Source organism: Alligator mississippiensis, chromosome 1, assembly GCF_030867095.1.
Source record: "Alligator mississippiensis isolate rAllMis1 chromosome 1, rAllMis1, whole genome shotgun sequence".
In the NCBI taxonomy this organism is placed as follows: Eukaryota; Metazoa; Chordata; order Crocodylia; family Alligatoridae; genus Alligator; species Alligator mississippiensis.
In genome coordinates, this window is record NC_081824.1 from 297,334,684 (window position 1) to 297,352,123 (window position 17,440).

Sequence of the window (17,440 nt, forward strand, 5' to 3'; positions counted from 1 at the left end):
ATTTTCACGGGAGTGATTTAGCCTGTTATTAAAATTAATAGGAATTACACAACTCTATGCCTGTGCACCGCGCTGAAAAATGTGCCACCAAGTGTTTAAGGTCCAAACCATCAAGGAACTTTAGAATGATGTGGGACCCTATTTATCATGCTCCAGCCCCCAATTATGTCCATTATGTTTTCTTCTCAAAATGCACATTGCCAAGCAAAAAAGAATTAACACAAGAACCTAGTTAATTTGTTAACCTGGGGAATTAACAGGTTAAAACTCCAATCATGCCAGCGTACTTTTCAGACCAGAACTGGCAGATCCATTCATGGCCAAGGCTTTTCAAGGGAACCCAAGAAATACAGATGACTGATCCCCACTGAATTTTAGTAGGAGAGGGAAGGGAGAGGTTGTGAAGTGTCCCTCCGCTCCTTTGAAAACTTGATTGTTATTTATTTAATAAATAGCTGTGATTGTTATTCATTTAGTTACCATATGTATCTTGGGGGAGGATTCTGTTGGCACTCAGCATTCTTAAACTAGTGAATTGCTGCCTTCAGTGCCACTAGCCTCGCTCTCCCCTGGGCCCTGCTTTTTGGAGGTGGTAGAGTACTGCCATGATGACAGGGATGGAGGGGTGGGGGGGGGCAAGGCCAGCAGTGCTGACCTCGTCCCCCCACTCCATCCCCTCTGTCCCCTCCATCCCCCCTGTTATTGCAGTGCTCCGCACTCTGATTGGTTGTTTCACTAACCAATCAGAGTGCTCCGAGATCATTACAAACAGAAACAGACGGACTAAGGTCTTTATTGTATAAGAATTCAGGAACAAAATGATACTGTGTTGACTTCATAAATGGAGAGCCACCAGACTAAAGGAAAATAATAACATTTTTTTCAGTTCATTTTAAGTTTAAGAAACCATTGCCAATGGTAACAAGAGGCTTCAAAAGGGTTATCCCAGGCATTAGGGGAAAGGGTTGGTAGTCTTCTTGCTGGCGCATTTGCTAGAAGTATGCTGATAAAAACTCGGCAATTAAGAGTTTCTTTTGACTACATAAATCCTGCAGTAGCTAATGATACTTGGAGTTGAAGATCACAGGAATATTAAATTTAAGGAAACAATCTATATAAAGATAGCAGACTAACTTTAATTGAAATTGAGACGTTACACAGAGGGAAGAAGAGCCAAACAAAGACATTATTCACATAGGTCAGCATTTTCAAAATTGGGCACTGTTATCTGTGTTTAGACATTTAAGTAAATTGTCCTGACATTCTGAAAAGCTGAGCCATCGTTACAAATGAGATATGTATTTGGATGATTAAAAACTGATTGAAATTCAGGGTTTTAGGTAGCCAAGGTTGAAAATTCAGGGCATAGCATCTTCTCTGCCATTGAACAGAGCTTTAATTTCAGCCCTGTAAGTAGAGTTTCAGAAGTCATGATTCTTCCCTGAAATACTTTAGCATCTCTTATGATGTGGTTTCAGTAATACATCAGGCAAAGGAATAAAGAACTTGAAGGTGTCTTCTGGGCCATTGAGTTCAGTCCCTTGCATTCTCAGGCAATCATTAACCCAAGAAGTCCCCCAATTATTACTTCAAAACCTCATCCACATAAGACACAGTATCCAAAATACCAAGAAGACCATATCAGATGCCATGGGTGAAAGCAGAGGAGATGAGGGTGCTGCTAACAACAGGGAAGTAGTTAGTTAATATATACTCAGAAGTTCCTCAGAAAAGGACAGTGCTGCACACTAGTGAGGCAGCTCAAACAAAGATTCAGAACAACAAAACAAACTTGAATTAGAATAAGATTTAGATAATAGGAAAACCAGAAAATACCTGCTTCATCTGTTGTGATAGTGAGCTCATTGCTGGCCTCACTCTTGCCAATGCGATTTTTGGCATACATGCGAATGTTGTAGGTGGAGGAAGGGTGGAGGTCAATGATAGTGGCTTGATTCAGCTGAGGAGAAACATCTTTGGTTCTCTGAACAGAATCCCAGGAGTCTAGTAACAGAGGAGGGAATAAACAAAAACAAATTCTCTTTCATTTTATCAATTCAAATCATTTACTAAGTTAATATTGTAAGTGAGGACATAATATTTTCAGCATCAACTTGGAGACAATATTGCTACAATTGGAAAAGTCATATTTCTTCATGAGATTTCTTCTGGCTGATCATAACGTGGCATCGATAACCTTTCAAAACATTTTTTCTCACCTTGAGAATTGTGAGCAGGTCCACAGGGATTGTCACTATCGTGTCTTTTCATAATTAAATGAGAGCTGAAGGGGACTGCAATTTGGGGTCATGTTTGGAAAAACATATGTGACTTTGTGGCCTAAAGAAATTCCTTTCAGTCTTCTTCTGAAAGAAGTTTGGTTATTGCAACAAAAAGCTTTGAAAGGAAGTTGATAAATATGGGTGGTTTTTATTATTTTTTTTAGAAATACAAAGATTAGCCAAAAGATGACAAATATTGTTAGATTTAAGATGGCTAATGGCTTGATTCTGCAAGTGAATGGGGTGAGGTCAATGGGGCTATGTTTAATAAAGCATGAGCTTAACTCTTTAGGTTAATTAAGATCGGCATGGACATCACTTTCCAGGACTTAGTGTCCATTGAGACATGTTTTTAGGTTACTGGTGAAGTCAAATTGAACACTGGGCAGCCGTAGATCATAAGTTTTGTGTATGCATTTGCCAGAGAAGGACAATATTTTGATCAAATCAATACCTAAAGAAATGAGGGGTTACTCATATTTGGCATAAATTAGTCAATACATTTCCTTGACATGCAGTATTAAAGCAGACAGAATTTGGCTATACATATTAACCACTGTTCTTCAGCATAACACCAAATCAGTTCAAATAAAATAATGGAATTGATCTGACTAAATCATCTTGACATCTCCTGCGTGTTGTCATCTGTCATTTCTCTCTTTCTGTATCCTATATTCATCCCTTAACCTCTGTAACACCCTCTAGGGATTTAGTCTGGGGGCTCTACAGTAGGGTTGTACAGTAAGGGTCACTGTAGACAGCATCATGAAAAAAATAATCAGAAAGAAAATAGTAAATTAAAAACAGGAAAGTATATTAAGAGTGAACACAATGCGTGGACACTGAGTCCCTTTATGTGGAGACTGTTAGACATGTACGCTGTTTTCATACAAAAAATTGATGTTTAGAACTTTTCTGGTGGATGAAAAATGTTATTATTTTGTCTATTTGCACTCAATATCCCCCCTTCAGACATTCAGGTGTCTGCCAATCCCTGACTGGATGCTAATGAACTGCACCTAAATTCAATGACCTTTTGTAAAGACATTTTCAACTGTTGCCTTGGCAGCAATCCCCCTAGAAGATCTTAGGGGTTTATTTGCACATTTGTGTAATAAAATTTGGGGGCTTTTAAAATTTTATTTTATGGAAATGTTTTAATGTGCCCTTGGTCATATACTGACAATATCCCTATATGTCTTAGCAGAAAGTTTACATCTGAATTAATGAACGCCGTCTTCATGCATGAAGTAGGGTTGGAGTATTGTTAGGGAACACTGTGCCCTAGAGCTCTTCTAACACCTCTTCCAACTATAGAATTGGATCAGTAAAAGATATTAGCAAAAACATGAAAAAACAGAACAGAACAAAACAAAACAAAAAAACTCCTTGCTTCTCACTCCCCAAACACACCTTGGGGATCACCATTAAAAAAAACAAGCCAATGACTTCTTTAGTCCAATAGCCTATGTCTGAAACTTGTCCATGTCAAATGCTTCACAGAAAAGAATGAAGACACAGGAATGTACCAAAATGGAAACAGCTCACCACTAGGCAAATATCAGAATGTTTAATTCAAAAAAGCATCCAGACTCCTTAGTAGGTACACAGCTAGGAGAGCTTACTACTCTGCCACCTTGCTGGCAAAGCCTGGCACTGGCAGCTGGGAGCAATTTTCAAGGTGAGAAGGAATCATCCACTAAACTATACGATGGTAAAGTTACACATTATGCTTAGACTATACTAAATTCATGGGTGACTGGTGCCGCCTTAGTCAGGGGGGGCACGTGCTCCCCCTGCAACCAGTCTCACTATTGGGGAGGGGGGGGGCCACAGCCGATCTCACTGCCCAGAGGGAGTTCCCCCACAGTCAATTGCTGTGGTCGGTCACTGCGTGCGCTTCCAGGAATGGCTGTAGCCACTTTTGGGAACAGCTACACCGATTGGCTGGCGCTTGCAGGGGGGGCACCTGTGCTCCCCCCTCCCCCCACTGCCCATTGCCTAAGCAGCGAGTGCAGCTGATCAGAGGGTGCACCAGTGCTCTCAGGGGGTGCATGCACCCCCTATGCATTGCCACTAACTAAATCTGTGTAATGTTCAGTGCTGTTAAAGTTAGAACATGTTGTGAGCAGCCGCATGTTAAGGGCCAATACTGTTTCTTGCCTGCACAGCTCTGACTTGCCACTAGATGGTTGGCCAGCAGGGGTGTGACTAGGAGCCAGAACACCTGGGCTCTATCCTTCCTCAGGGGAGGGGAAGGGAGGGGGGGAGTTGGAGAGATCAATCCTGGGATGCTGGAGAACTGCAAATTGTTTGTTTTATTTCCATGGAGCAGACTGAAGTTCCCCACACATGAGCTAGGTATCACAGCCCAGAGTTCACCCTTGCCTGATGTGGTATAACTTGGGGACTCTCGGGGCACTTAACCAAGTTAATGAGCTTTAATTCATGGATGCTCACCTTCTAAGTGCCCTGTGAATGGTCCAAGTATAACATGTAACCTCACCCTTAGTTTGTTTGAGCTTAGACAAAGGTTCAAGGAGCTGTAACTACAATATTTATTAGTTTTGGCGGGGGTGGTTTTCTGTGATAGTGCTTAGATGTCTGACTAAAACCCGTGTCCCAATGTTAAGCATTGCACATGCATACAATAAGATAGCCTCTGCTCCAGTGAATAAGGTCAACATTTCTGCAAGGAAAAGATGTAAGTTGGGCTGGTGAATGGCTTAAATTTTCTTGGAGAGGGATGATAGATTCATTTGGTTAAACATATTACATATATCACACATTGCTTAAGGTTTTTTGTTATTTTGGTTTGCTTTTTAAATATTTTCTTGACTTGTGGGGTTTCTATTTTGGTTGGTCAGCTCCTCAACTGAGAGAAAACAGTCTGAAAAATCCCTAGGGTTCTTAGAAGATTAAATTTACCATGGATAAGAAAAAGATGGGAAACCAGAATCTTTTAGACTTTTAAACAGATTCTTCCCAGATTGACAGAGTGTAGCTAAAGTGTAGTTAATTAAGTATAGTTATTTTTGGAGTATTTTTAATATATATTTCTGGAGATATAGAGAAGAGTGAAACTAAGCCACATATGAAGGAAAAATGTTCAGTCTCTCTCCATTGCTCTTGCTAGTTACAAAATAACAATTATTGATTTAAATTCTGCTGGCAAACTGTAAAAATAAAATGGTTGTTCCTTTGTAGGTGGTAAAGTAATCATCTGATAGGCTACTGAAGTTGGCTCAAAGATCTTTTGTTTTTCTGCTATCATCAAAAAGTGATTTAAAAAAAAGTCTGGTAGTTCTCAGTGAGCATGTCTACACGAGATTCTTTGAGCAGAGTAGACTATAATTCTACCATGCATTAGTGCGTCAGGAAAACCCATGTTAATGCACTAATGTACAACAGAATTAATTTGCTGTGCATTAGCAGCACCAAAAAAGCTTGTGCCATTGCTAATGCACAGCAGTGTTGACTATGACACATTAAGGTAGTACCTGTAAGAAAGGTATTAAACTTAATGTGCCATAATTACAGCACATTAATGAACATGTAGACATGCCCAGTGCTATATAAAATGTACATTAACCAAGTGTTTATGACTATCAAGTGACTACAAATACTGAATACATTTTGAATCGTATTTCATTCCTGGTTTGGGATAAAAGATTGAATAGTGCTTCTGGCTACTATATTGCAATCTCTACTTTTTGTGTGTGATGACATCTAGTGACACAATTTAAAACTGCGTCTAGTTGTGACAGACTGCTAAAGCCTGCACGGTCCCCTTGAAGTTGTTTTTTGTGTTGCTGGCAAAAGGCTTAACTCTGTAAATCCATATGCAGAGTAGTTGTGCTTAAGTGCAATTGTGAGCTGAGTAGGACGAAGGTTAAACATTAGGCATAGTCCTTACTGGGCATGTCTACACGCCATAAGTACAGTGCATTAAGTTTAGTACCTAAAATAACAGATACTAACTGAATGAGCAGTAACTGGCATTACTGCACAGTATCACTGGCATTACTGTGCAGTAGCATTGGCACATGCCTTTTTAGTAACTCTAATACACAGTAGACTAATTCTACTGCTTATTAGTGCAATAGCATGGCTTTTGCAGTGACACGTTAATGCTCAATAGAATTAATCTACTGCGCATTTAGCGCCTCATGTAGACATGCGCACAAAGTGGAAAAATGCTGTGCAACTTGCTCCCTTCCTTTGAAGAATTCAGCATCAAAATTGGTTGCATGTGGGAGAAAATGGTAACAGGTCTGGGATCAACCATGATGAGGTACCTACTTACATGTTCCACTCTTTGCTTTCTCTGCATAACTAACCTGGAGGAATTGGGTATCCACAGAGCAGTTATTTCAAGGCAGGGTCTGATTAAAGTTGATAGTAGAGAGAGACACTAGAACCCCAAGCCTGAAGCCCTAGCACCTGGTGCCATGTGATGTAATTAGAATCTCAAATTGCATTTAAAATAGTTTCCAGTCTTCTTAGATATGAAGTAAAGCCTAAAAATAAAACCAAGTATCACAAAAATATCTGCCTGAGTCTGCAGAGAGCCTGAAATAATAGCTGTGAGGAAGATTAACTACACCATTAATCTTGAATGGCTGTTAACTTTTAAAAAAGTCCTGTTCTGAAAGGCCCTGAAGACTCTGTGGGAGCCTATACACATGCAGACAGGCTGCTCTGACATGCTGTAACTACAGGCATTGGAGCAAACTCGATTAATTGAGCCTGCTGGAGCATGGTAATTACTATGCTCCAGTAGACTCCAGCTTCATATGTATCAGCATCCCCTTGCTGAAAATTGGTGGTGGGGGCTCTTTAACTACAGTTCAATGAGCTTTAGTTAAAATGCCCCTTCCACTATTTTTCAGGATGGGGATGCTGATACATGAGATGCTCCAGGTGCTGTAATTAGAGCAGTTTTCAGAGCTACTCTAATTAAAGTGCCCCCACTCCATCCTCAACACACATACTTCTGGAGCACATGTATAAATGCCCTGTGAATTGTAGAAGTGGCATTCTTTCAGTCCAGGCAGTAACATCCTGGGTGCTGAGATGAATACCCCGAGGTGCGCTACCACTCTTGGTAGAAGGAAGTGAACCCCATAATGCTCCTCCTGTCCCACTGACACTTTAATTGGAACTAAGGGCCACAGTACATCTCTCTGGTGCTATGATGAACTCCATGTCATGGTGTTCCTTGAGCTGTACATTGCTTTTAGCTGGCTGGCTCTGTATTGCTTTATGCTTCCCACTCTTGCTCCTCATGTTTTACCTTATATCACTTGGCACCTGCATGGTCCAGGATCCGAAAATTATGGTGTGAATAACAAGGGTTAAAAGCAGTACACTGAGCTATGATCAGGCAATGCTTTTTAAAAAGGATTACAGAACACTGCAGTGTTCTCTAGCTACAGAATGCTTCTTGACCACCCCTCAGTGTGACCCTCGTGCTCACCTTCTTTTGCTATCATTCATTTATAGGCCTTTGATGAGTTACGTTCTCAAGGAACTCGGAAAAACGTAATGTTCCTACTTTCTGTGACTTCCCATGTTTGGACAGGTATGCACAATTTTTTTAAACAGTGTGAAGTAGAAATGCTTCTTACTTGGATAATACATGGATATTTGCCTGGGAACAGTGGATTGGTTTGAGAATTGGGTGATGTGGTCAGGATATTTGTCAAAAGTTTGTATTTTTTTTATTTTTTTTTAACAGGAGGTATTTCTAGGCTGATGCACATTTTAAGGCTTGCAAACAAGACACTCAAGTAAAATAAAGTCCAAAAAATATATATATGTTCATACTAGGAGTAAACAGTATGGTTATAAACCATGGTTGTGAGAACGGAGTCCTAAGGAATTCAATTCCATTACACCTATTAGGCATGTAAGTAGACTCATGCAATTAAGTACAACCCTACTGCATCTTGTTCAAGTCCCAAAAAACATACCTAATACAAAAGGTTGATGGGTCCTTCTCAGTGCTTTTTTGGTGATTCAGTCTTTAGGTTTAAAATAATGGCATGTTAACAAAAGTAAATGCATTATTGAATTTTCAGGGATTTGAAGAGGGTAGAATACAATCGTATTTAGGCACCTAAGTCCACTTAGAAGCCCAAGAGCTGGAATAGTTTTGGGCCCAAGGATTTCCCATGCATTCTTCTTTGAGGCAAAAGTCCCAGAAAAAGAAAATCAATTACCTCTTAAATATTCTTGTCATCACCCTACCAACTAGATCGTACATCCAGCAGTAATCTGCAGTGTTATTTTTTAAGTATCTCATTTTCTTTGACCACCACCATACAGATTATTTTTTATTTTTGCACTTACTAGGGAATTTCAAAAGTTTGTGATCTGTTGTGTGAATGCTTCGTCTAAATGACCTTTTGATTTTTTGAACATATTAAAACTTAAATAATGACCGCTCTTCACTCCCATTTTCCATTCTAGCTCTCTCTAGCCATTTTGTATAAACTAACCTTATGAGCTCTTTAATATTTTTTCTGCTTTTCCATATTTTTTATGATAGTTTTGGTTCTGACCCAAAACTGGGCACAATAAATCAACAAAATTAACTTCAGATTGAGAACCACAGCTCTGGGGTTGATTCTGAAGACTAAATCACACATTGTGAAATGAAATTCTTCAGGTTTTTGCAGAATTGAGCTCAAATTGCTTACTTATATAGAGATCAAAAAAGTAGTAACATCTCATATACCAGCTTTACCATCCAGTGTTTTTCTTTCTTAACTCCAACTTTATCATTATAACATATCCTGATGGGTTTTTTTCAATTGGGGATGGTTCTTCTATGCTATCTTGCTAGTGGTTTATCATGGGATATTGTTGAAATCCAAATACACTATGTTGATCATTTCACTTTGCTTGCACTCTGTAATGTAATGTAAAAAGATTCTATCAGATTTACCAGAGAAATTCTAATTCCACCCCCTTTACATTGCTCCTTCAGTCTAACTGAAGAAAGCAGCTGGATCTCCCTAACCAGGGACGGTTACTAACTTTGTCAGCAAAATATTTGCAGTGACAACCATATATATATATATATTTTTTTTTTTTTCCCAAATAATATAAATGTTTGGATTGTGTCCCCAGATGCTCTTCAAGGAAACAGTGCCACAATCTGCAATACAAGGCCTAGCTTAAAATAAAGCAAAACAAAAAAAGATGCAACATTTTTCTTAATGTAATTCAAATCTAGCAATAAGGTAAATATGCCATATCTATAACATCCTCTCTAGTCTTTTCTTAGGCCATGAGCCAATGGAATATACATGCATGAGTGTGTTTCTGGACTCTTCTGAAATTTGAGCATGTTCTTAAAGATAAATTTGTATTTTGATACTTTTCTGAGTGTTTTTCTGAATTAGGAGTAATGTTTGCTTTCTTCTAGTTCACCAAGTCCTCACTGTTCTTCACTACCACTTAAAGGTTTGCTCCATAATCTTTTTTTTTCCCTAGCATTTTTGTTCCTATGTCTTTTATCTGAAAGCTGCTAATGTGTTTAACGTTATTAACAGCAAAATACACAGCAACAACACATCATGTGTAAGAAAGCATATATGAAATTGCCATTATAACCTTATTCATAGCTCTTTCTGCCAACTGTTCAAATACAGCTGAAACTCCAGCCAATATGCACATTTTATCCTAAAGAGCAAATGAATTTCAGCCCCACAGGCCACAGCTATGATATTTAAGTTTATACATTTAACAGTTTAAAATGTCACTGTAGTTCCCCTTAAGAACATGAATTAACATACCTGCAGTGATTGTGACAACTGGGTCAGCTCCGCTTATGAGCTGTATGGTGATAAGGCTGAATGCTAAACCTAGCAGAAATAGATCTGTTCACCAGGTACCAAAGATACCTGTTGCTAACCTGTTCCTTGCAACATTTCAAGTAGGGCATTGCAAACTCTTCATTGTGGCTCAGCAAGCTACTGCACAGTTTTCTTTATCTATCCTAGTATCTTCCCAAGACTGCAGTTTGGTTGCTAGGCCTATTGTCCAGGTGAAGCATCACACAATCACATGTACAATTGAAGAGAATTCCTAAAGTTCAGTACCCCAAATAAAAGGTCAGTTTTTAGAGTAACTGTCCCACAGGAACAATGGGGAAAAAAAAACTGGAGAAGGAAAAGGTAGTAATGACCTTATGCCAGTTACCTGTGGGCAGCTTAAAAAGAAAAGAAAAGAAAAGAAAAGAAAAGAAAAGAAAAGAAAAGAAAAGACAGTAATCCCAAAAGAAACAAAATGTCCCTAGAAAACAAAACCAACAAAATGACAGAAGAAGAACCACTGCAGAAGAAAAAGTAAACTTTGAAGAAAGCTTTTTCAGGCTCTTTTGGTTCGTGATTTAACATGTATGATACAAGCAAAAGGATGAAAGACTAAAAGAGTTAAGAAAAAACAGTCATTTGTAAATTAATTATATTTCTTACCAGACTTGTTCTTGCACTCAATATCATAGCCTGTGATTGGGCTGTTCCCATCAAATCCCATGGTCCATCTGAGGGCAATGCTGCGTGCTCTCACTTCTCGGATTTCTATTTCAGGAGGGTCTGGGGGCTCTGGGTGAACAGATGGAGTTGGCTTTAGTCCAAGGAAGGCCTGTACTGTGTATGAATCACAGTCACGAGTATGGTTCTAACATGGTTTGTCAGCAGCAAGGTCTCGTGCCATTTCTTTCACTCACACATTAATATTTAGACTCATTTACCCACCCCTTGATGAACATTCCATGGAGGAAGGAAAGGTCACTTTTCAGAAGTGACTGGATTTTTCTTGATTTACAAACTTATGTTAGACCCGCATAGATCAAACATGCTGCAATGCTGCTTACATAGCACTCCTCTTTAGAGTATTCATATTCATGCCAGGGGCGTTTTTTCCAAAGACTGTCACACTGTATTGGTACTTCTACATCTTGTCTCTATGTGATGGTATATACATAAAGACAGGAGTTTTAGAGCTATATGTGGGATGGGGGTAGGGCATAAAAGTCCAATCCTCTGCATATACATTTTTAAAAGGAAGGTTAAAAACCCAGAACCTGAGTATTATTTATACTGACTCCTTTACATAACCAAATGATTTAATACCAATAACTTAAATATTTGTAATGTACTATATGTAATATAATTTATGTTCACGTCAAAGTCCTTTTATGATGCCAGAACAAAATAAAGCAGCCATAGCATAAGAGAAACCAGCTCCTGATTGCACTTGGATTTTTTGACAGGACTGGTTCAGACATGCCATGAAACCTGTAGTTACATGAAACCACAGGTTGGGAGAGAGATTTTTTGCAAGTACTAGAAATTTGTTATGTGCCAGCTTCAAGGCATACAAGCAAATAAGAAAGTGTTGTTCGCAAAACAAGTAGTGGCCAGTGGCTGTATTTTGCCACTGCTCTGCAGCTGAAATACCATTACCACAGTCACTGTAGAACCTGCTGCTGTCTGCCTAACTGAACCCCTCCTCTGCCAGCCCATGGGAGGAGGGAACCCCAGCCCGAGGCAATAAAGACTACTAGAGTTTGGATTGCACAAATATATTACAATTTATTTTGACTGATTAAACCTGAAATATGTTGTTTTGAAATAGACAGTAGATTTTACATTTCTCCAGGAAAAAAAATCAAAGCAAATCATTTTTGTTGTATTTCACTCTTACTTCAAACCAATTTCTTTCTTTAAAGAAAAATAATAATAGAACACCCTCCTGGATATTGTCCCTACAGAACATGTACTGTATGGATTTTTAAATCTGATAATTAGATTGTCAGCTACTGCATATAAACACACTCCCCTTACTCAACAAAACATGTCTATAAAGACTCTAAAGCTTATGCTTCATTTTGATTTTCATCTCTGGTGTTGGAAAATATGAGATTAAGCTTCTTAGGCAGCTTCTAATTTCTCTGACAATTAGGGATATGCTTAATTAGGGACTAGAACTTCCCCCCAAACAGATTTCTGAGCATGGCATACACTTACTGTACTACAATAGCTGTGTTTTTTTCCTTATGTTGTCCTCTTCCTACCTTGCACAGTGAGCTGAATTATTCCACGGTCCTCTCCATAGGAATTGATAGCATGGCAGGAAAAGAAGCCAGAATCTTCACGCACAGTTGGTAAAATCTATAGTTGGTTGGAAAAGAAGCAATTGATTCAATATTATGCACAAAAAATAAACAAATGGAAGCTTGTTTCAGGTACAGCATGGGAAAATTACACCAAACATCTTTCTTTGCAGCAACAGATTTCCATACATGTAATGCACAAGCATTATACTGTATTCTGTGTAGCCATGTAATGCCATTAAATTCCAAATATTGGTACCTAGCAGAGGAGGAACAAGTAAGTGTTGTGCCCTGGGCTAGTGGTTCCCAAACCTCACAGGCACTTTTGCCCCTCACCGCCCCCACCCCCCGCAGCTGCCATCATTCCCACCGAGTGCCACCAACTGACATCACTGGTGGCAATGGACAAAGGGGAATTTGGAAATGAGAGAAGTAGTTGCAGTAAAAGAGTACAAGAGGGTCTCCACATCCCACTGCTGCTGCTGTCATCACAGTACAGACTCCAAAGGGGACCTCCACTTTGGTTGCCCCTCTAAGTCAGAGCCCGGGGGCTGGTGGTCCACTCAGCCTCCCCAGTTACACTACTGACCTCCACCATGACAAGAGCTGAATTCCAGTGAAAGATAGGAGTCACTTGTTGCTACTACTTGATTCTCCTTTTAGCTTGGTTCAGTTCTAAGTAGTTCTCTCTCTAATTTCTTACTCATCCAAGGCTTAATACTGATACTCCAACATCTGACAAAATCTTCCTTTAGAGAAATGAAAAAAACTTTTTCCTAGCATGTTGCTCCTAGCAAAAGAGGATGAGGTCAGGTTGTCTGCTCCTTACAATTTGGAGGTAATCCTAATGGAAACGAATTCATGAAGAGTTGGTAGGAGAGTGCTGACAGAGAACAGGTCTTTTTCAGCTTGAGAAACAGGCCAGCAACCCTACACAAATAGACAAGCCTGACAAAAGCACCTAGGATTTATGTTGCCTGACACTTCCCAGTGTAAGGTCCTGTTTTCAGTTACATATCACTTGAACAAACTTGAACTGTTACACTGAAATTTTCCATACAAGGGGTGTCTTGATTATTTTAGAAAATGTCAGCCTGAGTTGTTCAGGTGTTTTCAAGAACCTGTTATCCATGTTAAAAAAAATTGGGTGACCTCTTTTTCAAACAGCTTTTATCCCTTCCTGCTTTGGAAAAGGGACTAATTTGGCAGGGGATAGGATTTTTACACTCCTGTTTAAAATCCATCTACATTTAGCTAAGTTCTGAGCTTCTGAAAAATCAGTTTACATGCTCAATAGAACCTTCCCTGATTTCTGCTTTGAAAATCTCTGAAGGGTCCATCCTATATAAGCATAATCAAGCCTTTTACAGCTTCTAATGCTGACTGGGTTGCATCTCTTACATGTCTACATAAAAATTGAACATGTCCCTCCAACCAAAGTCTGTGGGGAAGAAACTGGACTCTTCCTGTAATGGCTGCTCCTAGGTGGTCTAAGTGGGGACATTCAGCATGGTTACTATATATGTCCTTTCCCTGTGTGCTCATGGAATAACGTGCTGACACCCAAGCAGGAAACGATTTCAGAGGGAAATCATGCCCCATAAACCTACTAGAGTTCTTTGAAGGTGTCAATGAGCAGGTGGACCAGGGTGACCCAGTTGACGTAGTATACTTGGACAAAGCCTTTGACATGGCCCCCCATCAAAGGCTCTTAACTAAATTATGTAGTCATGGGATTGATTACAAGGAATGTACACTTGTGGATTAGAAATGAAATTGGCTTAAAGATAGAAAGCAAGTAGTGAGAATAAATGGTAAGTTTTCAGAGTAGAAAGAAGTAAACAGTGGTGCCCCAGTGATCTATGCTGGGGCCAGTGTTATTTAACGTATTCATAAATGATCTGGAAAAGCGGGTGAGTAGCGAGGTGGCCAAATTTGTGACAACACAAAATCATTCAAATGGTAAAGACCAAGGCAGACTGTGATGAACTACAGATGGATCTGGCATGATTAAGCAAATGGGCAACTAAATGGCAGATGAAATTCAATGTAGATAAGTGTAAAGTGATGGACAAAAATTACCCAAATTATACCTACACTAGGATGGGCTCTATATCAGCTGTTACCAGGAAAGAGATGGGAGTCATTGTGGGCAGTTCACCGAAGCATCAATTAATTAAAGTGTGGAACTCCTTGCCACCAGATGTTGTGGAAGCTGACAGCTTAACCAGATTCAAAAATGGATTGGACCAATTCTTGGAGGAAAAGGGCATCACTACCTATTGAGCATGGCCTCTGATTCAGAACATCCTAGACCTTAAGTGCTGGAGGCAAGTGAGAGTGGAACAGTCAAAAAACAAAAACAAACAAACAAAAATCCCAAACCCTGGTCCTACCCAATACATTCTCTCTTTCAGCATTCCCTCTTAGCCACTGTGTAACACAGGATACTGAGCAAGATGGACCTATGGCCTGGCCCAGTAAATGGCAGTTCTTACGTTCTTATGTAATACCATACTGACACCCAAGCAGCATGAAGGAAAAATCTGTCTGATTCTAATTTAAATCAGGGGAAGGGAAAGCAACAGATGGGGACAAAAACCCTGGCAAGACTTGGAAAGGAAAGAGAGACTAGGGATTAGGGACAGGAGGCTAGAATTTGGACAGTGAATGTAAAGGGTTGATGTTGTGACTCTCTAAGCAAGGAGACTGGCATGGGAATTAGTAGCATGTGGAGTAGAGATTGGCGTTGGCTAAATGGCACTGGGAAAATGAGTCAGAGTTGAGAAGATTTAAGATCAGGAAGGACAGATCATGGTAGTAGGGATCCGTCTTGAGGAAATGGACAGAAGAGTCAGTGACCAGAAGAGTTCATTCCTCTGAAAAGCTCAAGTGGAACCCAAGATCCCCACGTCTCACCAGTCTTCTGTTATCTGCAAATCTCTATGAATCCAACTGACAAAAGTGTATACTTCAGCCACCTCTAGTGCTGGTCCACATAGATAACAACAGCCTGCTACTACTATCAGTAATCTCATTAACTCAAGTGATGGATGGCACAGTGGATATAAAAATTCTAGCCCTTATGATGAACCATGTACTTATCACTATGATGCCACATGAGGGAATTTCTGTTTCTTCTTTTTAAAACAATATAAATTATACATGCTGAGATAAAAGAATATTAAGAGTGCAAAGTCAAGAACTCCAAAATTAGGAAATGTTGTAATTAAGGTTGCCTGTAGCAGCTTAATTTGGCCCTTGTGCATATGCATTATGATACAGACTTTATTAACATAATCACATACCATTTTTCATAGGACCCCTGCCTCATACAGTGCACAACCTATCCAGGGCTTACTTAATGAGCAACTATACAATATTTTGTTTTCTCCACAGTGTTCAGTGCATGGCTCCATGCCTTAATTATACCACACTATTCAGACCTTGCTCTGAAGACAGAATTATTAATTTCCTCATGGGCTTTTTTGTTGTAATCATGACTGCATCATTTGAGCACTTCACAAACATTAGCAAAATTATTTCTATAACACTCATGGCAGATGAAATATTGTCTCCATTTTACAGATGGGGAACTAAAGCACAGAGAGGGCAACATTAAAAGCATCTAATAATTTTGAGTGCCCAATATGAAACTTTTTTTTTTTTTTTTTTTTGAGGACACTTGTTCAGGCACTTGAAAGTCTTCCAGAGCTCTGCAGGGAGTCAAGTCTGCAACTAAGGTGGAGAAAGAGAACCAGCTCAAAGAACAGTTCCACAGCCTCAAGAAGTCTGAGGAGAAAACAAACAGAGAGAGGCATTCAGAATAGTAAAGATGAGCATTGTACATGCCACACCATCAAGAGCAAGGATGGCTTGGTGCTCTCAGAAAAGAAGATCATTCTTTAGAAGTGGTTGTGTACTGGAAGGGCCTTTACCTGGATAACAGACAAGGAGGTGCTCAAACACCTTGAAAATATAGCCACATTTGAACAGGACTGTGACAATGATAACTTTTGTTAAGAACAGGTTGAAAGACTGGCCAAGAATTGGAAGGAAGACAAGAGGAGATGGCATTCCTGCAGAACAGGACAGAGCAGGACACAATGATCTGACCAGGACCTTGCATGTACTCTGCAATTACATCTGGAAAGAAGAATAGGTCCCCATAAAGTGTGAAAACTGGATTCTGATAATGACATGACACCCACGAAAGGTAACCCATAGAACTGCATGCGTTATCCAGGCAATCTTGTAGACCACCCAAAGAATGATCTGCAGCAGCAGGGTGACCTCACATCTTGCAGCAAGTTCATGAACTACCTTGAGAGATGGATGGAGTAATGATGGCCAAAGGCCTCAGGATAAAGCTGCATGGCAAGAAGTTCAATAACCTGAAGTCTTCTAGCAATGCCAACTACTGGACATGAAGAAAAAATGCTTGCAGAGCTAAGTCAATATTCTCCCCAGCTATGGATAATGTTGTATGCATCAGTATGAACAGTAGGGTCAGGGAGGATACAACTAATGCAAGAGGCTCTGGATGACCTGAATCCTTTATGGAGAGACAAGGAAACTTCTGTAGATACAAGAATCAGGCTGCTCAAGATGTGTGCACTCTCAATCTCAATCTTCCTATGTCAGTGTGGTAGAGAAATGGACCTTCAAGAAAATTGTCTCATAAAGGATCAGGCCTTTGAAATGAAATATTATAGACATTTGTTTGCAGTCAAGTAGCAAGGCTATACGAAAAAAAAAGAGATGATCCAAAAAAGATCAGAGTGAGAGAGATGGCCTTTGATAAAGCAATGAAGGAAGCTCCAGCTATTTGGACGCATGTGCTACATGAAGGATGACCACTTGCTGTAGACTAGAATTTGGCTGGTGGTGGGCAGCAGCCTAAGAGGCCAACTATACTGGAAGTGGCTGGCTTCATAGCAGAATGGTGTGGCAGGGATCTAAGAACACTGAATACCAAACCACAAGATGAAGCACAATGGAGAGTCATAGAACAATGTGTGACTGTCCC

At 39.8% G+C, this 17,440-nt stretch overlaps 1 protein-coding gene across 1 annotated transcript in view; it reads right to left on the reverse strand.

Annotated features, from left to right (window-relative positions):
• DSCAM (DS cell adhesion molecule) overlaps nucleotides 1-17,440 on the reverse strand; it is a 717,333-nt gene that overhangs the window by 138,572 nt on the left and 561,321 nt on the right. Inside the window, exons 13-15 of the mRNA XM_059720751.1 lie at nucleotides 12,373-12,469; nucleotides 10,769-10,897; nucleotides 1,837-2,004 (exon numbers count right to left, since the gene is read on the reverse strand). Of these exons, the coding sequence (XP_059576734.1) occupies nucleotides 1,837-2,004; nucleotides 10,769-10,897; nucleotides 12,373-12,469 (394 nt within the window). The remainder of the gene's footprint in view (nucleotides 1-1,836; nucleotides 2,005-10,768; nucleotides 10,898-12,372; nucleotides 12,470-17,440) is intronic.